Source organism: Dendrobates tinctorius, unplaced genomic scaffold (genome assembly GCF_039654945.1).
Source record: "Dendrobates tinctorius isolate UK_male_01 unplaced genomic scaffold, ASM3965494v1 ptg000046l, whole genome shotgun sequence".
Classification (NCBI taxonomy): Eukaryota; Metazoa; Chordata; class Amphibia; order Anura; family Dendrobatidae; genus Dendrobates; species Dendrobates tinctorius.
The window spans coordinates 34,073,078-34,100,415 of NW_027361714.1; the positions used below are offsets into that span (position 1 = coordinate 34,073,078).

General features: G+C 42.1%; 1 protein-coding gene across 13 annotated transcripts in view; it reads right to left on the reverse strand.

Annotated features, from left to right (window-relative positions):
* EPB41L2 (erythrocyte membrane protein band 4.1 like 2) overlaps nucleotides 1-27,338 on the reverse strand; it is a 178,060-nt gene that overhangs the window by 33,297 nt on the left and 117,425 nt on the right. For 7 of the 13 annotated variants that reach the window (XM_073575800.1, XM_073575799.1, XM_073575801.1 and 4 more), the window contains exons 7-14: nucleotides 26,754-26,972; nucleotides 24,235-24,322; nucleotides 23,774-23,926; nucleotides 15,815-15,912; nucleotides 13,315-13,487; nucleotides 8,527-8,693; nucleotides 6,386-7,027; nucleotides 944-979 (exon numbers count right to left, since the gene is read on the reverse strand). In XM_073575800.1, coding sequence (XP_073431901.1) covers nucleotides 944-979; nucleotides 6,386-7,027; nucleotides 8,527-8,693; nucleotides 13,315-13,487; nucleotides 15,815-15,912; nucleotides 23,774-23,926; nucleotides 24,235-24,322; nucleotides 26,754-26,972 — 1,576 coding nt within the window. Of the gene's footprint in view, nucleotides 1-577; nucleotides 641-943; nucleotides 980-6,385; nucleotides 7,028-8,526; nucleotides 8,694-13,314; nucleotides 13,488-15,814; nucleotides 15,913-23,773; nucleotides 23,927-24,234; nucleotides 24,323-26,753; nucleotides 26,973-27,338 lie in introns of all 13 variants that reach the window. The other 6 variants (XM_073575807.1, XM_073575810.1, XM_073575811.1 and 3 more) reach the window with 3 other exon arrangements.

The following is a 27,338-nucleotide window of genomic DNA, read 5'->3' on the forward strand; positions in this document are numbered from 1 at the left end:
CGGTCAGACATTTAACTTTACATAGAAGGTTGTTAAATCATTATCAAAGTAAAAACTCCGACTTTTGACAAATGCATAAATGTAACTTTACGTTAATAACGGGAATAATGAAATGAATCATTCATCAAAAAGTATAGAAAGTCAGAGCAAATCTTTGATACTTGAAATGGTCTTCAAGAAACAGCTTATTAAAAAAAAAGCTGCAGAAAGCAACATGAATGATTAGTTTGGTTAGAACAGTGGAAATGTGACATAACCACAGGCAAACAATATGAGAACAAATAAACTATATAGGGCTGATTAGCCCTTGGGCTATATTCCACCTTTAATTTAATATATTGGCTGCTAATGTGGTCACCTTTCACCAGTGATATATACATTGCATAGCAGTGATGAACACATAGAACTTTCCATGGACCACCTGAGAGAAGTTTACACCTGAAGTCACAACATGCAGGCTTCTCCCACCCCACCGGTCATGCATGTCATGCACCGTGTCCTGAGCAGAAGCTTGCATGGAGCCGCCCCACCCTTGCAGCAGTGGCAGATCAGATGGACGGGTTGTTTTCATACAAACCTCCAACATTAAATTGCTATGCCTCACATAAATATTTTCTCCTTGCATTCTCAAGGACTTGCTCTGTGAAATTAAAATTAAAAAAACGGAAAAAAAAAAAAATATATATATATATATAAAGCCAAACAAACAAGCAGGATTTGGTATGAGTAGTTGGACTGACAATTAAGCTGCAGACACAATAAGGCTGCTGAAGGTCATTGTCTGTATAATGCCAGCTAAATTTATATCCTATAGGAACATGTCCATGAATGATCAATCCAACTAGGATCCCAAAACTAACAAGGGGGTTGCCACATTCCATCACATACACGGCTGACAAGACATGGTTTGCAGGCACAAATATACAAGAGCAGCAATCTACACCTGTGGTACCGGAGGTTCATCCTCTTCATTTTCCGGCTAGAGCAAAGCGTATTACGTCACCAAAAGTGAGAAAATAATTATTAGTTCAGGCTAATGAGAGTGTACGGCAGTTTACGATGGTCAAGGAGAAATATCAGTTTGTTCACCTACTTTGTGGTGGAGATGAATTAGGCAGATCTGGAGGTTACCTACACATGAGCGCTAATAACTCCAGCCCTTTCATGTCACTCTAGCCTACTACATTTCTGAAAAGTCCACTTTCACCATTAATAGTTTCCTATTGACCTCATGTATCGGCATATCTACATTTATTGTCCTCTAATGTTACCTATGCTGCCAAGTATGCCAGTGTTTCTGTAGACAGCTGGTGTCAGATCAGGAGGAAAGCATGGCTACCCAACCCCAGCTCTACAGTCAGGTCTGTTCTACTAAATGCACTCCCCAACAATGACACTACAACACTGAGAAGGAAAAGCCATGGAATTATGGAGATAACAGGATTGATAGACCGGTAAATAATATGCAAATTATGAAAAAATACAAAAACATTTTCAAAACAACTGGATTTATTTAGCATTGAGCATCAGCACCACACCACATCAATGAGATTACTAATGGTTGTTTCAGGAATGTTCTGCCATGCTGAATGCACTTGGGCACGCAAATCAGAATAACTGGTTGGCAGCTCCCAATTGTCGACCAATGACAAGTTGTTGTAGGCCATGCAGGAGCACGAGCAACGTACAAACTGATGCTATCATGTTGGAAAATGTAATTTTATCTTCCATGAATCCGACATTAAAGAAGCAGTCCCACTAAGCTTTTCATTCATTATATGCGTATCTGCATGTAGTGTGAGTATTAATATACTCACCTACTGCCGCTCTCTCCGGTGTCCAGCGCCGTTCTTTGCTCCTGACTGACGTCACCACTCTGCGTGACCTGGAAGGGACTTTTACAATGCAAGTGTATGGAGCGTCAGAACGAGGTGCCATAAACTTTCATTTTGTAAAAGAGACTTCCGGCTCATGCATAGAGTGATCTGGCTAGTTGCAATTGCGGTGACATCACTGCGATGGATGGCTCTGGACACCGGCGAAAGCGCCGATAGGACAGTATATTAATACACTCACACTACATTACATGCACATACACACATTTCATGAATATAAAACAAGTAGTGGGAGTGCTTCTTTAATAGCATGCAAGAACGTGTATTTCTGCACGTGGCGCTTATATTCAATACTGAGGAAACTGAGAGGTTTTGAAAGTATTGTTTCCAATTTTCATCATTTGCATAACATAGCCATGTCTATCCATCCTGTAGTTCCTATAATTCCAGAGCTTTTTCTTCTGCAATTTCAATTTTGAGTGTAATTTTATCCTTCATTTAACAACTGTTCTGGAGCATCTCTTTAGAAATTTGCAACATGCTATTCCTCTATTATTCCTCCTGGAAAGAAATGGACTCCTGGATGATCTCATTCTCCTTGTAAAGTCAGATGAGAAAATTAATTGCGTGATTATGGATGAGTGAACATATAGCGGCTCTTGTTCAGTGGATATGTTCCATAACTACACTTAACATATAATAAGAAATTAAAATATCTACATGGAGAAATCCCAGACCGGTATGACGCCGTGTGCGAGCCTCGGCTCGGTGCCCCTCACACTGGACATTACAAATGGTCATTCTATGTACAGTGCTTTGTGAAAGTATTCGGCCCCCTGGAAATTTTCAGCCTTTTCCCACATATTATGCTTCAAACATAAAGATACCAAATGTAAATTTTTGTTGAAGAATCAACAAGTGGGACACAGTTGTGAAGTTGAACGAAATTTATTGGTTATTTTAAATTTTTGTGGAAATTCAAAAACTGAAAAGTGGGGCATGCAATATTATTCAGCCCCCTTTAACTTAACACTTTGTTGCGCCACCTTTTGTTGCACTTACAGCTGCAAGTTGCTTGGGGTATATCAGTTTTGTACATCGAGAGACTGAAATTCTTGCCCATTCTTCCTTGGCAAACAGCTCAAGCTCAGTGAGGTTTGATGGAGATCGTTTGTGAACAGCAGTTTTCAGCTCTTTCCAGATTCTCGATTGCATTCAGGTCTGGACTTTGACTTGGCCATTCTAACACCTGGATACGTTTATTTGTGAACCATTCCATTGTAGATTTTGCTTTATGTTTGGGATCATTGTCTTGTTGGAAGACAAATCTCCGTCCCAGTCTCAGGTCTTTTGCAGACTCCAACAGGTTTCCTTCAAGAATGGTCCTGTATTTGGCTCCATCCATCTTCCCATCAATTTTAACCATCTTCTATATCTCTGATGAAGAAAAGTAGGCCAAAACCATGATGCTGCCACCACCATGTTTGACAGTGGGGATGGCGTGTTCAGGATGATGAGCTGTGTTGCCTTTACGCCAAACATATCGTTTGGCATTGTTGCCAAAATGTCCGATTTTGGTTTTATCTGACCAGAGCACCTTCTTCCACATGTTTGGTGTGTCTCCCAGGTGGCTTGCTGCAAACTTTAAATGACACTTTTTATGGATATCTTTGAGAAATGGCTTTCTTCTTGCCACTCTTCCATAAAGGCCAGATTTGTGCAGTGTACGACTGACTGTTGTCCTATGGACAGACTGTCCCACCTCAGCTGTAGATCTCTGTAGTTCATCCAGAGTGATGATGGGCCTCTTAGCTGCATCTCTGATCAGTCTTCTCCTTGTTTGAGATGAAAGTTTAGAGGGACGGCTGGGTCTTGGTAGATTTGCAGTGGTATGATACTCCTTCAATTTCAATATGATCCCTTGCAGAGTGCTCCTTGGGATATTTAAAGTTTTGGAAATCATTTTGTATCAAAATCCGGTTTTAAACTTCTCCACAACAGTATCACGGACCTGCCTGTTGTGTTCCTCGGTCTTCATATTGCTCTCTGCACTTCAAACAGAACCCTGAGACTATCACAGAGCAGGTGCATTTATACGGAGACTTGATTACACACAGGTGGATTATATTTATCATCATTACTCATTTAGGACAACATTGGATCATTCAGAGATCCACAATGAACTTCTGGAGTGAGTTTGCTGCACTGAAAGTAAAGGGGCCGAATAATATCGCACGCCCCACTTTTCAGTTTTTTAATTTCCACAAAAATTTAAAATAACCAATACATTTTGTTCAACTTCACAATTGTGTCCCACTTGTTGATTCTTCACCAAAAATTTACATTTGGTATCTTTATGTTTGAAGCATGATATGTGGGGAAAGGTTGAAAAGTTCCAGGGGGCTGAATACTTTCGCAAGGCACTGTATGTAAGACATTAACATGTGCTGATGTTGGCCATTCTCGGATATTGGAGGTAAATAAACACTCCTTTCTGGTCTGCGTATAAGATGTGGCAGTGTATTTCTCCGGTGGTCATGCTTTTGCCTCCTGATCAGAAACAGCCATCTGTCCTGCGTTTTCCATGTTTTTAGGATGTCTGATTGTCATACCCGTCTGACAATTTATGTTCATTTGTTTTGTTACATCAACAAAGCATTTTTATCGTTCTAAAAATGAAATTATTCCCTACAGAATTTGTCACTGTTGGAACACACTGGATAATGTCAGTCTGCAGGGAACACAATTTATGGACAAGGGGCACAGTGGAAAACAGTTGTCAAGTTCTGCATACATTTCCAGTAGAGCTAATAGAGAAAGGGCACAAGGCAGAATATTAGGTGCCTTAGAATAAAAGTATTTTATGGGAAACAAGTGTTAACACTAGAATAAGGCCTGTGATAAAATATTCCAGTCTCTGAAACATCAATTAAGCCTGAATGGTTGTGTTTAGGGAGCAGACGTGTAGGAAAGCTCATTGCCTGCTAATCATGCAGTGTAAACAGGCTGACAATCACCCCATGAATGTTCATCAGGTTGAACAATCTTTAGAATAACTATAAAAAAAAAAAAAAAAATATCAAACTATAGTTCTCGGTAGCACATGTGCTGCCTAGAACAGAGACACCCTATATGCATAGATCTATGACTGATTGTTCGGTGTGCAATGCATGTGCGGTTGTCCAGTCTGTAGAGACTATCAATTGACCGCAGATTGGAAAACATGTAGTTAGACAGTTGTTTAATGCCGCAAATAGTGTAATGTAACAGAGCCGTTACTCTACTGGCGAGCAGCGCCACCTCCATAACGCAAGATGGGTCAATTACACACAATGGGCCTCATTTAATAAAGGGAATCTGTCACCCTTTTTTTCGACTATTTGCTGCCGGCACCAACATCAGGGGCTTATCTACAGCATTCTGTAATGCTGTAGATAAGCCCCCGATGTAACCTGAAAGATAAGAAAAACACGTTAGATTATACTCACCCGGGGGGGCGGTCCGGTCCAATGGGTGTCGCGGTCCAGCGCCTTCCATCTTCATACGATGCCGTCCTCTTCTTTTCTTCCTGTCGTGGCTCCTGCACAGGAGCACTGCTCTGCCCTGTTGAGGGCAGAGCAGAGTCCTGCATTGCGCAGGCGCCGGGAGAGGTCAAAGAGGTCCGGCGCCTGTGCATTGCAGTATTCTGCGCTGCCCTCAATAGGGCAGAGCAGTGCGCCTGCGCCGGAGCCACGACAGGAAGGAAAGAAGAGGACGTCATCGTATGAAGATGGGAGGCGCCGACCAGACACCAGGGTGAGTAAAATCTAACTTGTTTTTCTTATCTTTCAGGTTACATCTGGGTCTTATCTACTGCATTACAGAATGCTGTAGATAAGCCCCTGATGTCAGTGCCGGCAGCTAATAGTTGAAAAAAAGGGTGACAGATTCCCTTTAAAGTATGAAAGCAAAATTAGCTTTGCAGCACATACCAACCAATCACAGGGCAACTTACATTTCATAAACTGCTCTGGCAAAAAGAAAGCCAAGTTGTGAATGGGTCCTTTGGGTAACAGGGACACTTGATAAATCTGCCCTAAACGTGTGCATAGTCCTACTGAGAAATAATGCAGCAAAAACAATCAAAAGTACATGTCGGAAAGCTATTTAACTACAGAATAGGACAAAGGTGGCAATCTAGGGACATAAAAGATACAGACAAAACCCGTTCAGGTCAATTCTGGAAGAATGTGACTTATAATATGTGAAAGGTGAGTGAAATGTAAATCAAACACATATATACCCATACAAAGAGCGACTGTCGTATTCTAGCATCACAAGAATAAAAAGTAAAAATTCTTCATTTATGCAATTATTGCGCTCTGCTTAGAGAACAGGTTACCCCCATATTAAACAACTGTGTCCTGGCCACATACACATTTTCTAGTACATACTAGATAAAAATTACATTTTTTTTTTCCATTTCAGTGGTTCAATATTTTTCTAGACTGAAAAATAACATACAGACGTGAAAACTAGATGCAAGTGGCAGCCATAATAGTGTTACACACCTCTTCCCCTGCTTTCTCATTCAGCTCAGGGTCAGAAAAAGAGCCCAATGGATTCGTCTTAGGCTCCAGGTAGCAGAGAGACAGAGCAAGAGGAAGGGAAAGGAGCAATGAAAATGGGACAGACTGAGAGGCTGAAAAGAGCAGCACAAATATGAGGACGAGGGATGGGATGAAGGACGGGGAGGTAAGAGGAACGTAGCGCTGCAGATGTGATGGCAGGAAAGACACACAAACTTCTGGGAGACTGGGGAAACTAATGTATCCATCCTCATCAAGCAAGGAAGGGAACTTCAAAGAGAAGATTCTGCAAAAGCTGAATGAAAAGAAGCCACATTCCACGGCCTTATATTTTACGGACAGATGGCTATTGTAAACGGCTAGTGGAGAAAAATGGCTGCCTGCATCAGTGGTAGAGTCCAGGAGTTTTGATAGCAAATCATTGTGAATTGGTGTCACTTCCTTGGTAACACAGTCCTTATAATGTAAGCCATCATCACTAGAGGATAATTCATGCTGTTCCTCCACTGTGTCATCATCATCATCAGAAATAACTGAAGGCAAGTCCATCTCAGGGATGGATGGCAGGTTGGCGGTGATGGCATGACTGCAGTGGATGGGTGACTGTGATAATGGATGACTGAGCTAATCCAACAACGCCAGCGGCAAGCAGGTGGATATGGGTGTGTATTCAAATGCAATCGTGTAGAAAAGAAAACGTGAAAAAGTGTGTACGCAATAGGAACAGAGAAAGAAAGAACAATAGAAAAACGTTAGTAACAAGTTTATATAGAACGCTGCAATCAGAAAACAATTCTCCCAATAGAGTACCGGGCCAATATACGGTATACACATGCCACAATCTATACTGCGGGCGTAGCACTCGGGGGGGCCTTTATTCTAGAGATCCCATTTAGAATGGGTTCTCGTATTCGGGGGCTGGAGAAAATACCACCTTGTACTATGGCCTTTAGCTAGAGAGCAGTTTTCTACCTGAAAACAATGATTGCTATTATCGGAACACACAGTATAATTAGCATGCGAGAGACAGAGCAACAAGCCAGGATTACAACACATTGATGCAGGCAGGAGCGGGGAGGGCGAGATCAGACTTTAAGAAAACATGGATACAGCTGCCATAACAATTGATATGTTCTCAGCTAACCTTTAATATTACATGTATAATTCACTACTTGGTAAGAGGAAAGGGAAAAGCCTAGATAATGGCCAGGTAATCATGTCACCGGAGCCCCGTGGGCAGCACAGGGACCCCTAAAGGCACGGAGAGCATGTGTTCAGACAGCTTTTACGCAAGGCGGCAGCATTGTCACTTGCAGTAGAAATCCACAACTGAATGTTCTCAGAGATCGCCTTTAGATCTGATAACCATTTCACTTCAGTTTTTTGCTTGTTTTGTGAAGGAGTGGATTAACTCATGATAAAATGAGCACTTGGTCATTAGTTAAGTTCAACTTTAAAATATTTAGAAAAATGTAAAATATATGTGTGTGCCAGTAGTCGTATTAGTGCAGAACAAACAACTAGCTTTCCCAATTTCACAAGACTTAAGGTACTGTCACACTTAGCGATGTACCAGCGATATGACGCGGTCAGGATCGCTGGTGAATCGCTAAGTAGTCGCTAGTGAGCTGCCACACAGGAAGATCTCACTAGCGACATCGCTGGGGACGGGGATCGCTACTTACCTGTCACACCAGGCGATCCTGCGTCCTCCCGCCCGGCTCCACGCGTCGCTCGTCCTCACAGCAGGAAGCGTCACAGGAAGCTGACGACGAGAAACAGTCCTGAACGTTCTCGCGCAATCAGCGATAACCAGCGGGGGAGCGGGTCGTAGGTAAGTATCAGACATAGCGATATCGCTAGCAATATCGCTATAACGTCACTAGTTATAGCGATATTGCTAGCGATATCTCTTAGTGTGACATGCCCTTTAGTCAAAATAAAGAAAAGCACATTGATTGCATATATGTCTGTGTATGTTTCCCTGCAGTTCTACAACAATGATTGTGTACAATGTATACAGCCAGAGCAAACAGGCACAAGAAGCAGACGTTACCACCCGGCACCCATGGCACAGACGCCCAGCACACCAAACTAATTCCGCAGCTCTGTGTTACCCTTACCTTGGTGTCGTTCGGGAATACTGATGGAGCACCAGGTGCCGATATTCCATCCCGGGCTTCGCGAGTTGTAGCTATTGATCCGGACATTAAACCGTCCACCCCGCTGTCTCCGATGGAAACAGATGCATCCCTCAGAAGGCTCTGATCTGTGATGCTCCCAATCGGAGCTGGGAAAAAGCAGAATAGACACCGCAAATAAAATAAAGGTATACAGGAAAGAAGGCTTGGCAGATTTGTAGAGACTAGGTCCATAATTGGCCCTTTCGAGAAATTGCTGAGGTCACAAATGACATTAAACATAGCTGTGAAGTGCACACCAAGAAACAAATTACATAAATCACATAAGTGTTTTTTGTTTTTATTATTATTATAATATACAGTGCAACTACCCCATCTGCAACAAAAAATACTTTCTTTATAATAAAAGTCATAATGTTGGCATTTTATATAGTTTTTTTATTTACTGAATTTTGAGCAAGAAGTAATACAAGCACACGCCACTGAATATTCCAAGAATGCAAAACAGAAAATAAAATAAATGTTGTAGTATCAATAAAAGCAGGAAGTAATGTTTAAACAGTAAAACCATGCAGATATTCCAAGCCAAAAGCACATGTTCTGCCCTTAACGAGGCATAGTACGGTCTTGACACAGTTTGCATTACCATGCAGTAGCATAATGACCCACCATAACCATTCATCACCAATCCTATCACAGGTCCTGCAATGGGCTCCACTTGTCCTTCCTATAGATAATGAATGGAGAGCACGCGTGATCACACTGAAGACTCCAGAGCCACTTACTAGGGATCACTTATCTTGCCGATAGGTGATATCTTGTTATGGTGAGTCCACCCCTTTAAGTGAATGCTCTGCTGTGACAGAGTAAGCTCCTGTACATCCCAGTCTCAATTTTGCCATTAAACTGATCTACTCTGCAAGCGCCTTAAAATGGTTGATATCCAAAAGAACCCCACAAAGGTTTACTGGCCCGAGGAGGAAAATAGGACTCCAATCCTTCCCATTTCTCTCCACATCTCAACCTAATCACTTCAACAGAATTCTCCTGCAACCATCGGACTCTGAGCCAGAAGTAACCTAGAAATGAAGTCTCACCTGTGAGCCATTCCAACAGCCTCCTGAGGAGGTACACAACAGCGTGAGAGGCTGTGCCCAAGGATTGCACGGCTTTGGGCCACAGAGTGGAAAAGATTGACAATGCCCACATCACTATCCTGCAGGGTACGTGCACACGCTGCGGAATCCGCTGCGGATTAATCCGCACGGATTTTGCAAAAAACCGCAGATAATCCGCAGGTCCGAAGACCTGCGGATTATCTGCGGTTTGGTCCTGCGGATTCACTATCTCCACAATGGTGGAGATAGGAACCCGCAGCGGTTTCCGCAGAAAGAATTGACTTGCAATTCTGCGGATTCAAAACCGCAGCAAATCCGCGCGGTTTTTTCCGCAGCGTCGGCACAGCGTTTTTTTTTTCCCATTCAAATGAATGGTACTGTACACCGCAGCTAAAACTGCTGCGTGTCCGCAGCGGCCAAAACCGCTGCGGAAACGCAGCGGAAACGCAGCGGAATCCGCAGCGTGTGCACACAGCCTAAAAGGGTTAAGGGACTGTCAGCACAGGAGGACTGTTCAAAGTCTCACTGCTTCATGGCGGGGCCAATCATTCAAGTACACCTTCCCATCTGCTCGCTGTTCCTCCATCTCCACACCCATGTGATTTACAGCTCAGGCTTCATATACACAGGGAAGGGAGGAGACGGATGGAAAAGAAGCCGGTAAGGTGGTGTATATAAAGGATTGGCCGCCATGAAGCACTGAGCGCCTCTACTTGGTTTGAACAGTCGTTCAGTGCAGAGTCCCTTTAACAAAATTGGATGGGTGATGTTGCAGTTCTCTTAAACAGTCGCAGTGGGGGGGGGTGTTATTGGGGGTGAGTTCCATGAAATTTCATGAGTGGGTGACAAATGCAGAAGTGGTGACATGTTTCTGTTATGCTTCTCCTCTGATTGTAAGCCAAGACCAGGAGTGGAACAAATGCGGATGGAAAATACTGAACGTAGGCACATACCCTAAAAAGGCTGTTGGCTTGATGTTCAGATTCAATGAGACTAGATCTGTTATGAGACATCCCTAAAATCCATCACCCCTTACTTTCATGCAATGACCAGCAGGCGGCAGCAAAGTTCACATAATCAACATGCTGTGTAGATTACCAATAACCAGATTTCACAATAAATATATATATATATATATATATATATATATATATATATATATATATATATATATATATATATATATATATATATACACTGTACGACACCAGATGGGGCTAGTTTGCTTACTTTAAAAATGCATTACTAAATAACCGAACAAGTAACCTATATGAAAAAATATATATTTTATGAGTAGCTCTTGCTGGACTAAAACTGCTCATTTTAACAACAAAGTGGGAACAATTTTAAAAAAGGAGTATACAGTCAACCTGATATGGAGTTTTCAAAGTACATCAGCCTCATCAGGTCTAAGATGTAGTTAATAATGTATGCAAGTTTGTACTGTGAAGCTTGGTGATCTGCTATGTCATATGGAATAGCTGGTCTACCCTGGAATATTAGGGAACTGCACTAACAATATCCCAGAGAAGAATCATTTTGGTTTGCAGTCTATATTAAGTTGACCAAATTCCAGGGCAATTGCAGAAATTATTTCCCTGCTGTTATCTTGAGAATCATAACTTCCACTCATACAAGAGAAAATGTGAAGGGGTATACATTTGATATCTGAACTGAGCGGTTTAAACAGTACAAGAAGGTGGATATGAGGACACAGAAGATCCTCTGACAGCTTTGTCCTCTGATGACTTGATAAGATAACATAGTAGAAACAATCAGACAATCAAGTAAGTGTCAATAGCTTGCATGGTAAGATTTATGCATTTGTCCATTGTGATTGGCCAAATGATATAATAAAAAGCGCCAATTCCAGTTTGCTCATTATTGCTTTTGGCAACATAAAAAAATAACAGGCTTGTGTCCCCTTCCATGTACACTGGAACGTTTCTAAACTGCTGGTTCATGTTCACCAAGTGCATTTCCTAAGGGAAAGCATGGCGACCACTTCCCTTGAACACATGCCCTACGTGACCATGTTAAGGACAGTGAGGCCACGGTGCTGCAGCCACTGTAGTTGGGAGCCTCTGTGCTGCCTACCGTGAACGGCTTCACTCCAATCAGTGGAATTTTAAGAAACGTGAAGACTTTTTCCTTTCACTTCTACAGCTGCAATTTACAGATGTAACAAAAAAGTAAAATAACACACACTTCCATGATATCAGAGTCAGAAAAGGAACAATAAAAAGTAACATAAGGAAATAGTAAAAACATGACCACCAATACTTACAGTTCTACACAAAAGTGCAAAATGTCACTTAATTTAAATTAGTCAACTAAATGGAATGGACTATTTCAGTGCCCCCCCGATGATGTGGTTTCAGGGAGGGGGCAGAGGCTGTCGCAGGACTGCAGAGTGTGGCCCCTGATGATGCTTCGTGTGAGCATCTCAGCATGCACTGGTGATACTGCTAAATCATCATCAGATTGGAAGTAGGAAAATAAAATTACAAAAGCTGTTAGATAGTGTAAGTGAGGGAATGGTAGGGAATTATTAATCCAGGTATATCAGAAAATAGCATAGATTATGGGACCAAATAGATAGGGAGTTAGGAGAAAAAGGTTTTGCCTTCGGACCACTCCTTTAAGAACTGCAATGTGGGCATATCCCAGGAATAAGCATGGCTTCTTTTTATTAAGACTGGCTTTCTATTGGTAACTTAAGACACAAAAGCCTCTAAGAATCAGTGGTCAGCTAATTTCCATGCTGCTAATGGCCACACAAAATATTCAATTCCTTTACAAGCAATAGATATTAATGCAGCAATGTCTGCCGTACACGTGGGATTTTGATCAAGAGTACACGGTAAATATTCAAGATATAGGGGGTAATCTGCAGGTAAATAGCATTTTAAACACGTCTGACCGAATTACTAGAACAGCTAAAGGGAGAAAATGAAGTTATATTCGCTCTGCAGCCCCTCATTCCAGTCATTGGGGAAGTGCAGGGAGCGGATACAGTCACCGCTGACTACACAGTGTGAGCAGGTTATCATTATCTATGCATCTTAAAGGGAGTCTCTGAGCACAGAACGAGTGTTCAAACCAAGTACAGGTGCTCGGTGTACCCATAGTACGACCAAACATTTATGTGTACCTTCCTAGCTGCTTATTTTCCCTACATCTCCGCCCCTTCTTTTCTGTGATTGACAGCTGTCACTTTATAGAGCCAGAGAAGGGCTGAGATAGATGTTAAACAAGTAGGTGGGACGGGGCACTTAAACTTTTGGCCACACAAAGGGTCCACTGAGTGTCTGTACTTGGTTTGAATGGTCAGTCTGTACTAACACACGCTGCTCTGAACGCCTGCTTGCAGCGTACGTGTGGAGAGCAGGCTGCCCATCATGGTGCAGAGGCAGTGATAACCCCTGTATAATGACAGAGGACAGTAACAGCTCCTGCACTACCTGATGATGGGAAAGTGAGACACTACAAAGAGAATATACATTTTCTCACTGGATCTATTCTTCTGGTAAGCCTGACAGACATGTTAAAATGCTATTAACCTGCAGACTGCCACTAAATCTAAAAGGTAAATGGCACTTTTTTAGCTGATGTGTCCCCTTTACTAGATCCAACACACGCTGTATTTTACCTCCATCAAGACTTCTGGACATACGTTTGCTGGCTGTACGTTCAAAAGAAGGAGCTGGTCTGTCTATCCTTGTGCTCGCTTCTCGCGTCTGCGCCTGTGTGCGACCACTGTACCGAAACTTGGATCCCAGAGTCAAGAACCTGGCTTTAGGAGGCTGTTCAGTAGAGGAGAGCCTGCGGGAATGTCAAGATAAAGCAATATGAGCACTATCAAAGGTCTTCGCTCCAAAGCAATATAATTCCACTTCTCTAATTAGAAGAAACATTGTTGTCTGGAGCCCCAGTATAACGAGACTTTGGGGAAGAATAAACTCCAGCAATCAGAGGCTTCAAAGGCACTACTAGCTAATCAGAGATGATCGAACTGAGCAGAAGTGTCATAAAGTGCCTTGTAATAAAGGCAGAATTACTACCACCACCAATGTTTGTCTATGGGAATTGCATATCCGTGTGTTTTATTTTTTATGTACTTGCAATTTGTTTGCAATAGGTGTGCCTGAAACAGATGATCTCAATCAGGGGGTGTGAAAAACCTAAAGGGGGTTCTGTGATCGAATATTTTAATCCATAGTCTCCCTATATGTAAAAATTACAGAATCGGATGTACTTAACCAATGCTGTTGATGTAACACCATGTCCCAGCACTGGCTCTCTGAGGTTTCACCCAGTCATTGTTGGTATGAGTGACATCACTGGTGCAGCCATATCATGTCCCAGCACCAGCTGTGTGAGGTCCCCCCCTGTAATTTTTATATGGCTGCAGCAATGATGTCACACCAACAATGACTGGGGGAAGCCTCAGAGAGCCAGTGCTGGGACATGGTGTGACATCACTGCTGCAGACATATCAACATTGACGTGGGAAACTTCAGAAAGCTGGTGGCTGGGACATGATATGGCTGCAGCAATGATGTAACACCATGTCCCAGTACTGGCTCTCTGAGGCTTCCCCCAGTCATTGTTGGTGTGACATCATTGCTGCAGCCATATAAAAAATTACAGGGGGGGGACCTCACACAGCTGGTGCTGGGATATGATATGGCTGCACCAGTGATGTCACACCAACAATGACTGGGGGAAGCCTCAGAGAGCCAGTGCTGGGACATGGTGTTACATCATTGCTGCAGCCATATCATGCCCCAGCCACCAGCTTTCTGAAGTTTCCCACGTCAATGTTGATATGTCTGCAGCAGTGATGTCACACCATGTCCCAGCACTGGCTCTCTGAGGCTTCCCCCAGTCATATGTCTGCAGCAGTGATCTCACACCAACAAGGACTGGGGGAAGCCTCAGAGAGCCAGTGCTGGGACATGGTGTGACATTACTGCTGCAGCCACCAACCTGTAAGATATTGAAAGTTCCACAACATATTAATTAACACTTTGTAAGGGTATGTGCACACGCTGCGGATTCGGAGCGGTTTGGGCCCTGCGGATCCACAGCAGTTTCTGCTGCGGTGTACAGTACCATTATAAATGAAAAACAAAAAACGGCAGTGCACATGCTGCAGATTTGCTGTGGTTTCTAATCCGCAGCATGTCAATTCTTTGTGCGGATTCCGCAGCGGTTTTACACCTGCTCCATTACCAGGTATCAAACCGCAGGTCTTTTGACCTGCGGATTTTGCAAAATCCGCGTGGAAAAATCTGCAGCAGAATTCGCAACGTGTGCACTTACCCTTACTATTTTTTCTCCTAAGGCTTTAATGGTAAAAATTACCCCATGCCTCTCCATCGCTACTTCCCGCATTTGTTGACATGGTTGAATCGGTGATATCAGAGCTACAGCTTGTGACCACTGCAACCAATCACTGAGATCAGTGATCATGTCGAATTGGATGTGTTTGATACATTGTTAGTAAAGGACAGAGATGAATTTCAGCTGTCTGTACCCAGGTGTTATCCATAACAGGATACAACAGAAACAAAAAAAAGCGGTAACAGAAGGCAATCGGGATACCCACAATGCTATGCCACCTGCTTGTAAACAGATTACCAGGAGGTCTTTCAATACACAATATTTGTAGTCCAACAGCCTTATTATGCATAGTCTGCCATATAAGCTATTATCTATTAAATATTTCACAAGACATGACATTGGCAGCAATACATGCTTTGGCTGCTACTTGGGATGAAAAACAAACATGGAAGCATTTAGGCTGGGTTGTGGTAGTCTACTGTGTGGGCAAAAACTGCGTGGCACCCACTGTAATACATTCCCCTTAAGACACAACCAATTCTACTAGTTACGACCCCTGACTGATGGATTAACTGCTGCCACAGTTTCTTATGGAAACAGCTTTGTGAGCAGTGGCATCAGGTGCAATGCTGTACTCTGGCAGCCCTAACAAAGTGTATTCCGATATGGATTCTAACAACCCCAAAATGGTCATGACAGTGCTGGGCACAACCATGTCTTTCAGAAATCTAGCTGAACTGTAGCTTGAAATTCCTGCAACAATGCTGTACCCCAGCTTGAAGGTAACCTGCTCTTGAAAATACCTGTAAAATGTATGATGCTCCACGCAAACTTTCCACAATCTCTTGGCAGCACGATGGTTAGGCAACTTGAACCCAATGGTGCTCTCAAATTGTTCCAGCTAGAAAACAAAGCATGTAAACTAAAATTCAGAAAGCACTCAACACGTACAATAACAGTGTTCATAATAGCACCTGAACTGAAAAGCAGAAAAGCAGCATCTTGTAGTAGGCTAAAAGCAACAGGAAGACATATTGGCCCGATAGACAATGAACAGATCTGAAGGTTGCACACTTCATTCATACTCTACCTAACTCGATGACTGGGTGCTGGCTGTACTGATCAATGAGGCCCCAACAATCATCATGGATCAATGACTAAAATTACCAGTGTGCATGGCATGTGCAAAATTCATCCTTCCAAACAACAGCAAAGCTTGCTAAGGCAATCTGCTTTAAAAAAAACAAAACTGAAAAGGCTCTCTGAAAACCTTCAAAAGAATGAACATATTCATTTATATGTAAACACAACTTGAAGTTCATACTGTATGTTCAGGCTTTGGAGTGTCTTTTAAACTCTCCTCGTTTCCAAAAATGACAAGCAGTTAAAAGCAGTGAGTGTACCATTCATCAAGCATTTTCCACTGGAAAAGCGCTCAGTACTTTATATAGAAGGAACAATGGGAAGACTCAAAAGATGCTCCTAAGACGCTGGGGCATCTTGATTTCTCGGTTTTTGCTGAAAAAATAAAAAGACACTAGCACCTTTTCATTGTCTGATGGAATTTAAAAAAGAAACAGGAAAAAAGCTGGAAAAAAACCCCTAAGAACAATTTAAAAAATGTCAATATGCATGGGGAAAAAAGTCACAAGTGTGCTCAGAAAATAACCAAAAATGCTATAGAATGGAAAAATAAAAAAGCAATTCCTGAAAGTGTTTAGCTTTTACACCAGACGATTTTCGCTGCTTGAAAACTGTATACACAATGTGCACATACCCTGAAGCTGGCAAATCCTTTACCAAACATTTAAACAGGACTTTTAACACTTTTAGCATGTTAAAGTGACCACATCATGGAATAGTGTCCAATCTGTCTTGAACGCTGCAGCCAGGATCATATTCCTCACCAACCGTTACACCGATGCCTCTACCTTGTGCCAGGCATTACACTGGTTACCCATCCACTCCAGAATTCAGCATAAACTTATTACCCTCACCCACAAAGCACTCCATGGCACAGAACCATCCTACATCTCCTCCATCGTCTCAGCCTACCACCCTACCCATGCCCTCCGTTCTGCTAATGACCTGAGGTTAACATCCTCAATAATCAGAACCTCCCACTCCAGTCTCCAATACTTTTCACATGCTGCACCAATTCTTTGGAATGCAGTACCCAGGTTGATACGATTAATCCCCAGTTTTAAGCGTGCCCTAAAAACGTATTTGCTCAGACTGGCCTAACGTCTCAACACATTAACCTAACTATCCATGTAATTCAAAATTTTTTTAACAAAATCAGGTTCCTTTCATGTTCTCACATGCTTTATGCATTTAATAGCCCTCTGTGTCTGTACAGTTATATATTTAGACTGTTAACTCGTTCATGCAGCATTACAGGAACACCCGATTCGTATGGCTGGTCCTAACAATGAAAGCAAATGTTACCATCTACATTTCGTGTCTCCCCTTTTTCCTCATAGATTGTAAGCTTGCAAATAGGATCCTCATTCCTCTTGATATCTGTTTTGATCTATGTGATTACTGCTATGCTGTAATTTCTATTGTCTGTCCAAGTCCCCTCTATAATGTAAAGTGCTGTGGTATATGTTGGCGCTATAGAAATAAAATTATTATTATTAATAATGGTTGCTGAGCTGAATAAAAAGTTTTAATCTCTGTTGCAAGTCCAAGAAGTAGGCGTTACCAGAAAGTCGTCTCTGGGCACGAGTACTTTTAGAGAAGAGTAATTAACACAAGTTTTATTCTGCTCTGAAGCCATTATTGCATGATGCGGGCAGTTTATCATGCTGAAACTAATGAACAGTCCTCTGGAGGAAACCACTGCAGTAAACGGGCTAATCAATATTACCAGAAATGTAGAAAATGGTTCGGGCAAGGCTGGCTTTGCTGTGACACCACAAACCTCGCTCACCTTTTAATGAAAACATCTTGGAGTAACTTGCATTACACAAAAGCTTTGAAATATTGAGGAGATGTTTATTTTCCACCCAAACCAGGTAAATGTGCACAAACCCGTCTCGTGTAACACCAGGTATTTAAAATCAGCGCTGTGCACACACAAACATGTGTTCTTCACAGCATGGCTCTGCTCCAACAAAAAGATCAGGGTGAATATATTTAATTCTATGGAAACATCGCCATTTAACAGCTAGAGGCGGAAGAAAATGGATCAGAAAAATAAGAAATGCTGGCATACAAATTAGTTGCTTGTTGATGGAAACTTTGGAAGGAGTTTAATTGATTTTCCATATCAATTACAAATAAAATGACACTCCTCTGTTCTAGGGAGTGTGCAGGGCTGTTCTTTGTTTTTAGTTCTAAATACTTATTTACAGATATTTACTAAAATAATTGGTTAACCTGCTGAATTAGGGTATGTGCACACGTTGCGGACCTGTTTGTGGAATTTTCTGCGTGGATTCTTCCTCTCTTGGCAGAAACCGCAGTTGAAAATCCACGCGTTTTTAATGCGGATTTTCATGCGGATTTGTATGCGTTTTGTAAGCTAAATAAAGATCTATTATTTAACAAAAAAATAAAATTGTGATGTCATTTTTGTCCAACCTCTTGTTTTACATGCTCCATTGAAAACCATAATATCATCACATACCATGTTCAAATATAATGTTTACACACACAGATCAAATATAAGTGACTATCTATAGATATATCTCTATCTTTCTATCTATAGATATATCTATGGATAGATAGATATATCTAAAGATAGATAAATACCAAGGCCGATGTTTAGTAATGAACATAACAAAATGGTACATAAAGAGCTAGACACACACAATCTGTATTAAATGCAATATCTCTTTAATTTTAAAAAAGGGGGAAAAAAAATGGAGTGAGCTCCCGTACAATTTTCAAAACCAGAACACAAAAAGCCAGCGACCGGGGGACAATGTTTATAGCCTGGGAAGGGGGGTAATACCCATGGATCTTCCAAGGCTATTAATATCAGCTCACAGCTGTATAAAAAGCCTTCACTGGCTATAAAAATAGGGCCCCCCCCCCCAAAAAAAAAAAATGACGTGGGGTCCCCCTATAATTAATAACAAGAAAAGGCTATGCAGACAGCTTAGGGCTGATATTAATAGCCTAAGCAGGGGCCATGGATATTGGCCCACCTTTGCTACAAACACCAGCTCTCAGCCACACCAGAAATGGTGCATTTTTAAGATGCACCAATTCAGAAACTTAGCCTCTCTCTTCCTTACTTGCCCTGTAGTGGTGCCAAGTGGGGTAATAGTTGTGGGGTTGATGTCACCTTTGTATTGTAAAGGTGACATCAAGCCCACTGCTTACTAATCCTATAGTTAAGGAGTTAAATAAAGACGCAGCCAGAATATAAAGTATTTTAATGAAATAAAGCACAACACAGATTCCCATATTATACGCCTAATTCCTGTGATGCCCTCGTTCTACAGCAAAAAAAAATAAAATAAACCAACACAAATACTCCCTGTTCCAATGTAATCCATTTAATAATGATTGTTCTATAGGAAAGATCGTTGTAGGACAGTCATCGGAGTTCGTGCTCTCACTTTATGGCAGTACTGCGGTGTGAGAATTTTCTCACGCAGCAGTGCCGCAAGTGAAAGAACTCAGGTGACCTCTAGGCGGCGGAGGGATACACTGCGAAGGATCACCTCCGGTCACTGTACAGCGGAGCCCCTGTAGAACAGTCACGTCTCCCGATGTGACTGCTCTACACGGGAGATCGTCGTGGGACAATCGTTATTAAATGGATTAGATCAGAACAGGGAGCATACTGTTGGCTTATTATTATTTTTTTTTTTTTTGCAGGCGATCGAGGGCGTCGGGGATTAGCTGTTTGGTGAGTATGTACTGTATGTAATTTTTTTTTTTTTTACTATTCAACACAGTAGCCGGATGATGGGACTACTAGTGTCCCATCATAGGCTAATGCGGTCACTGTAGCAGACATAGTCGGATGGGACTAGTAGTTCCATCAGACGATGGCTGCCTACACACAGACCCGGGTGCACATCCGCAGACCTTGCAGACAGACACAGATACACACAAACACGCACATATTCAACGCATACACAGTCTCCGTCCACACACTCTACCTCCTCCTTATTTGCAGCGTTTCTCACACGCAACTCCACAGCAAAACCACAAACCTTTTGACACCTGCGGTTTTGCTGTGGATTTGACTGACTCAATGGAAGTCAATGGCTGCAGAAACACTGCAGATTCGCAAAAAGAATTGACATGCTGCACAAAATAAAACGCTGAAAATATGGGCGTATTTTTCTGAAGCATGTGCACACCAATTCTGAATTTCCCATCGACTGACATTGGCTGTGCACTACACTGCGGATTTGATGCAATTCCGCTCGTCCAAAAACGCAGCGGATCCGCATCAAAATCCACAACATGTGCACATAGCCTTAAAGAGGACCTGCCCCAGGTCAAAAGTGGCCAGTTATTTTATTTTATTCCAGCTGCTCCCCTGAATATGTTGCTTTTTGTAGCTTTTTTTATAAACATGCCATAGAAGTGCATACCGATGCACAAAACGGCCGTCGTCCGTCGAGTCTCCTCTTCACACTTCCTTGCTATTTTTATGTGATTTCCAAATAAAGGACATAAATGGGACGGTGAGTGCCTGCACCACTTCTTTACAATTGCATATGGAGTTACATAGATTGGGTCCTTCTTATTTAGTGCAAATTTTCATAGCCTCAGTCAAGGAGATGTGGCTAAAGAATATGTGGGTATGTCTTAAAACCTTATAAAATTAGCTCTAAGTAAAAAGGTCCATATTTCTGTAACCGTATGGTGATTTAAAGAAAAAAAATCCTGGATTACTCAGGAGAGCAGCAGGAATAAAATAAGAGCTGTCCACTTTTGTCTTGGTGACAACTCAAAGGAGTTGCTTATTACAAGGTGATCTTTAGAAGTCAGACAAATGGGTCGTAGTCTTACCAAGTGCTTGAAAATTTCCACCGTAGAAAACCAGCAGGTTGTATGAAAAAAAAACACCAATACACTGCTCAAAAAATAAAACACAAATACCACATCCTAGATATCACAATTAGATATTCCAGTTGCAAATATTTATTCATTACATAGTGAAATGTGTTGAGAACAATAAAACAAAACAACGATCAAGGTAAAACAAAATTAGTATCTCATGGAGGTCTAGATTTGGAATGATACTCAAAATCAAAATAGAAAGTCAAATTACAAGCTGATCCAACTTCAGTGGAAATGCCTGAAGACAAGGAAATGATGCTCAGCCAATGTGTGGGGCCTCCACATGCCTGTATGACCCCCTACAATGCCTGGGCAAGGTCCTCATGAGGTGGCGGATGTTCTCCTGAGGGATCTCCTCCAAGATCTGGATTAAAGCATCAGTCAATTCCTGGACAATCTGTGATGCAACGTGGCGTTAGTGAATGGAATGAGGCACCATGTCCGAGATCCCAGATGTGCTCGATTGGATTCAGGTCTGGCGAACAGGCAGGCCAGTACATAGCATTAATGCATTCATAATGCATGAAGCACTGACACACTTAAGCCACATGAGGCCTTGTCATTCATTTGTAGGAACCAAGGGCCCACTTCACCTGTATATGGTCTCACAATCGGTCTGAGGATCTCATCCCAGAACCTAATGGCAGTCAGGGTACCTCTGGCTAGCACATGGAGGGCTGTGCAGCCCTCCAAAGAAATGCCTCCCCACACCATTACTGGCCCACTGCCATACCGGTCATGCTGAAGGATGTTGCAGATAGCAGAACATTCTCCACGGCGTCTCCAGACTCTGCCATATCTCCTCATTGTAAACCTCCTCTCATCCGTGAAGAGCACAGAGCACCAATATCGAATCTGCCAATCTCTGTGTTATCTAGCAAATGCCAATCGCCCTGCACAATGTTGGGCTGTAAGCAGAACACTCACTTGTAGACGGCGGACATTAATATCACCCCTTATGCAGACACATGGATGTTAGTGGCCTGATTGAGGCAATTTTGCAGGGCTCTGACATTGCTTCTGCTCCTCCTTGCACTGTGGCTGGGTTGTTGCCCTTCTATGGCCCCATCCACGTCTCCTGCTATCTGCTCCATGCTCTGGACACTGTGCCGACAGACACCTACTCTTTTTGCTACAGCTCGCATTGATATGCCATCCTGGATGAGCTGCACTGCCTGAGCAACTTCTGTGGTTTGCAGACACTGACTCATGCTACTGCATCTGTAGGGGTGAGAGCAATGACAAAATCCAAAAGTGACCAAAACAGCCACCAAAAAGGATTAGAACAGTGAAATGGTCTGTCGTCACCACCTGCAAAACCACAACTTTATAGGGGTTGTCTTGCTAACTGCCTATCATTTCTACCTGCTGTCTGTGCAACATGCAAAGCAGCAGGAGAAAATGAGTCACAATCGGTATTGCTTCATAACTGGACCGGTTGATTTCACAGAAGTTGTAGTTACATGGTGTTAAGTGTTCCCTTTATTTTTGAGCAGTGTACATAGATTAAGGTGCTTTCACAGAGCGTTTTTGCCCACATTTGTTGGTGTTGTCAAGGATTACGTCTGAACCTCGCACAAAACGGGATTCGGGCATTTGACCTGACAGGGCCATAGCTTATAGTGGTGCTGACAGTTGTGTTGCTCTGGTGTGCATCCTTTTCGAGCATATGTGAATAGTGGAGGTGAACACTCAGACGTAGTAAACTGCGTCTGGGTGTCAGCCTCTAGTAGGCGTAAATGCCTGAAAATTATGCATGACAGAGCACACTGACTGTCAGCACCACTATAAGCTATGGCCCCGTCAGCGCAAATGCTCACTCTGTCGACACCATTATAGTCTTTAGCCACATCGGCACATACGCCCGAATCCGAATTATTAGTCTACATCACCGCAAAGAACATCCATGTTTGGAGAAAAGTAACAAATCAGAATTCTAAACTATTAAAGGGAATCTGTCACCACTTTTTTGAGATATCATATAATGATATCATTCAATTGTAAGGATTCTCTTAGTACTTTTGCTTCCCCCTGACCCCACACCTTTCATGCATAAATACATCTGAACCGATATAAAAAAGGTATGTAAACTGCCGCTGTCCGGTCCGCTGGGCGGGGTTTATTCACATGCTCCCCTCCTCCCTGTCTTGCTCTACGCATTTCTTCTTGTAAACTGTATGTAAACTGCCGCTGTCCGGTCTGATGGGCGGGGCTTATTCAACTGCTCTCCCCCTCCCTGTCTTGCTCTACACAAGAAGAAATGCGTAGAGCAAGACAGGGAGGAGGGGAGCAGGTGAATAAACCCCGCCCAGCGGACCGGACAGCGGCAGTTTACATACATCTGAACCGATATAAAAAAGGTATTTATGCATGAAAGGTGCGGGGTCAGGGGGAAGCAAAAGTACTAAGAGAATCCTTATGTGACACACAATTGAATGATATCATTATATGATATCTCAAAAAAGGGGTGACAGATTCCCTTTAACTATAAGCCTGCAAGACACTTTGCACTAACATGGTCATTTATATTAATGTCAGCGAGCCCACATATTTCTAGTGATTTATGGGGGCAGAGCATGAACAGGATTTCAACATTCCTTTGCTTTAATAAGAGAAAAATTAATTTTTTCTCTCCTTTCGCACCAAAATAAAAAATCCTGCTCGGCTCAAGAGCTAATTGTCAGTTTATGTAGTCAGATTCCAAAAAATGAGACAACCCAACTTACCTCACCAGGTCTCACTTTAATGAAAAAATTGCTGCGCTTGTAGGAAATTTTCAGAATCTTGGGCCAAGCAAAACGATTAATTCGTAGTCTGTCTTTATAAATGAGTAGTCCATTTGCACAAACACCAAGCATTATATCCACACCTTCAGAGTCCTGTAGTGTACAAGAAACCTTTTAAGCAAATATGCAGTGCGAACTATAATTTGGGTTAAAGCTTACAGAATCACAGGACCAATTAGCACCAGTACCAAATTACACCTTGACGCCTTCAGAGAGAAAATTTTTGGAGCTTAACAAGCTTGCCTTATGAAGTAAAGGAGATCTAAAAGGAGCATATATTATCCAACCAGTTAAACCTCCAAGGAATCTGATGTCCCTTGTGTGACAGCGCAGATGAGAAGAAGGCCTTACCTGGATTGTTTTTCTACACTCTACTCACACACGTTCAAAAAATACAATACCTTGGCGTGATGCAGATCCACACCATACATTGATAACTTCTTTGCATTTTCTAAGAAAACAGCATCTGCTTGTGCTGGGGTGAGCCCTCTTTAAAAAAAAAAAAAAAAAAAAAAAAAAAAAAAAAGGGGGAAAATGTTTTAATTTGCAGAAAATAGTATCAAGTAAAAACAACTTTCTCATTCTTTGTATGTTCTTTGGATTTAAAACTGCTGCAAAGCAAGTTTGATCCCACCAAAATCAGTTAACAAAATACAAGGTGAACGACCAAAGGACAATCTAAATCAAATCGTTATTTAGCGTGACAAAACTTTTCCTTCAAAATAGATCAATCTTCTGGCAGACAGTTGTGGAAAAACTCGGTAGAGGGGCTGTTCAAAACATCTTAGAGAACTAACCACAGATCCGTGGATATAGGCTTGTGCAAAACCTTCTGTATATTCCTGTATTTCCACAGACTCCATGATGGTTAAATTAGGGCTCTGTAGGGGACACATCATCTCTTCCAGGTCTCTTTGTTCTACTTTACACTGAAAATGGTTATAATGGATCTGTACTTTCAACAAATTTTGCATAAATCAATTGTACATGTGATTATAAGAAACTTTGCAATGCATCTTATCAGAAAAATCATCTTCCTTCCCTACTCAAACACTTCTTCCTCTTCCTGAGCTTGCATCCAGTGTCAAAAAACAGCTGAAGTCCAACATGTTCAGAGGAGATGGGACTGCAGGTGGCATGTGACTGGTGGTTGCCAGTTCTAATCTGATGGCACTGTGGGACAGCTTCTGATTTAGAAGAGAAGGAAGCATTATAGGTCTTCAATCTGCTGTGCTAAGTTTCCTTGGCCGGCCACTGTGTTGTCTACCATCCTCAGCATTGCGAATTTCTTGGTGTTTGCAATACTGACAAATATAGATAAGTACTTATCCATCATGTAATACCATCAGGGAGGCATTTGACTGGCTCCAAGTTTATTCTGCCCCAGGAAAAAACAAAAAAAACAAAAAGTAAATGTCCGTATGAACTATCTTCAATGTAAAGAAGTACAAGGAGTCCTGGAAGTGATGATATGCCCCCAACAGAGCCCTGATCTCAACATCATAGAGTGCCTGAAGCAGATTTGCAGAAGTCTGCATCCACAGAAGATATGTGGTTATTTTTCCAAGATTTTTGTAACAACGTCCCTGCAGAGTTCCTTAAAAAACTGCATGCAAAGGGGTACATAAAAGAACTAATGTTTTGATGTTGTTTTCAAGTCAAAGGCCAGTCACACCAAATATTGATTTAGATTTCTCTTTTTCTATTCTCTTAGCATTTTGTTAAAAGATAAAACTAGACTATTAGCACTACTATTAATTTAAAGCATTCTTTTTGTAGCAATTTTTCCACACTTGCTTGATACTTCTGCACATTACTGTATCACTATAGTATTACATGGTGGCCATTTAACCAAAATGGTCATATTTGAGGCCCATTATGAAATCCATTTGCTCTACGGATTTATTGACTGCCATTAACAAGGCATTAGCAGCTTTATCGCTGATGAACACTGCCAACACTTACAATCCCAACATTTTGCAGGTCAGAATGATCAGCCTCAGATATAAAATAAGTAAAATTTTGGCGCAATCCTTTTTAGTACTAAACATTATCTTCACTACTGCAGAAGCCTTGGTAACCTTGTTATGGGCTTACCTTTTATACCATCAAAGCTATAAGTAGAGAGAATGGTTACTCCAATAGAGATATGGCAGTAAGCCACTACCAAAAACACACTCTTGTGGGGAAAAAGGACTGGGCCGACAGAAAGCCAATATTGCCAATAACTTGGTACCCCCAACGTGTGTCTTTAGGAAAGAATTTGAAGCCTCCAACACATGCAAGATTCCTAGAACCCTTAGGGTGTGTGCACCCCCTGCGGATTCTGCTGCAGATATGCAGCAGTTTTGGTCCTGCGGATCCGCAGCAGCTTCTGCTGAGGTGTACTGTACCATTAAAATCAATGGAAAATAAAAACCGCAGTGCAGATGGTGCGGATTTTTCCGCGCGGATTTGCTGCGGTTTCAAAACCGCAGCATGTCACTTCTTTGTGCGGATTCCGCAGAGGTTTGGCACCTGCTCCATGGCAGGTGTCAAACCGTAAGGGAAAACCGCAGGCTAAACCACAGAAAAACTGCAGATAAACCGCAGGTTGACAAATACGCGTGTGCACACAGCCTTTGAGGATATTTGTTTTAGTTGGCTCAATCTGGAACATCACATTTAGGCTATGTTCACACGTTCAGTATTTTACATCAGTACTTGTAAGCCAAAACCAGGAGTGGAACAACCAGATGAAAAGTATAACAGAAACACGGCACCACTTATGTATTTCTCACCCGCTCCTGATTTTGGCTTACAAGTACGGAGGAAAAATACTGAACGTGTGAATGTGGCCTCAACGCAAGTCCGTTGTCAAAACTATTAGTCTTTTGTTTGACTTTTTTATTATTATTTCATTACACAATATCTTACAGACCTGTGTGTTTTGTGTAGCTCCACAATTTTGTCTTCCAGTTCCTTGGTTTGGTTGGGTGCAAACTGAAAGTCAGTGATATAGTCGGCACTGTGCTCGTCGGCATCATAATCTCCAACCTCAGCCTGCAATGTCAGAGAGCCCAGGAGTGCGTGTGTGACAAATGAACATGGCAGACGGCCAGAAGCAACATCCTGACGGAGCTGAAGGCACAGGTAGTATCTGTGGAGACAGTTCAGACCATTAAACAAGAAAATGCATTAGATCCACAAATGCAACTCTATCATCATAGTAAAAGGCTTGAAGTGATTTTCTATTTTATTGAGCCAAATTCTTTCAAACAATGATTCTTTTGAAACACTTGCCACCCATCACGTCTTACCCCTGGCATGGCATGAGGATTTGTGTTTTGGGTGCTCTTCCAGCAGCCTACATAATGCTTTTCGATGAAAGAGGCTGAGCAGCGCCACAGATGACTGAAGCAGACATATGAAAAAGCAGTGTATACAACATAACCTAGAAATGTATGGAAACATCACTAGTGTGCATAGTAAATCTACAGAAAATATGCAATGTTGAGCGCTATTC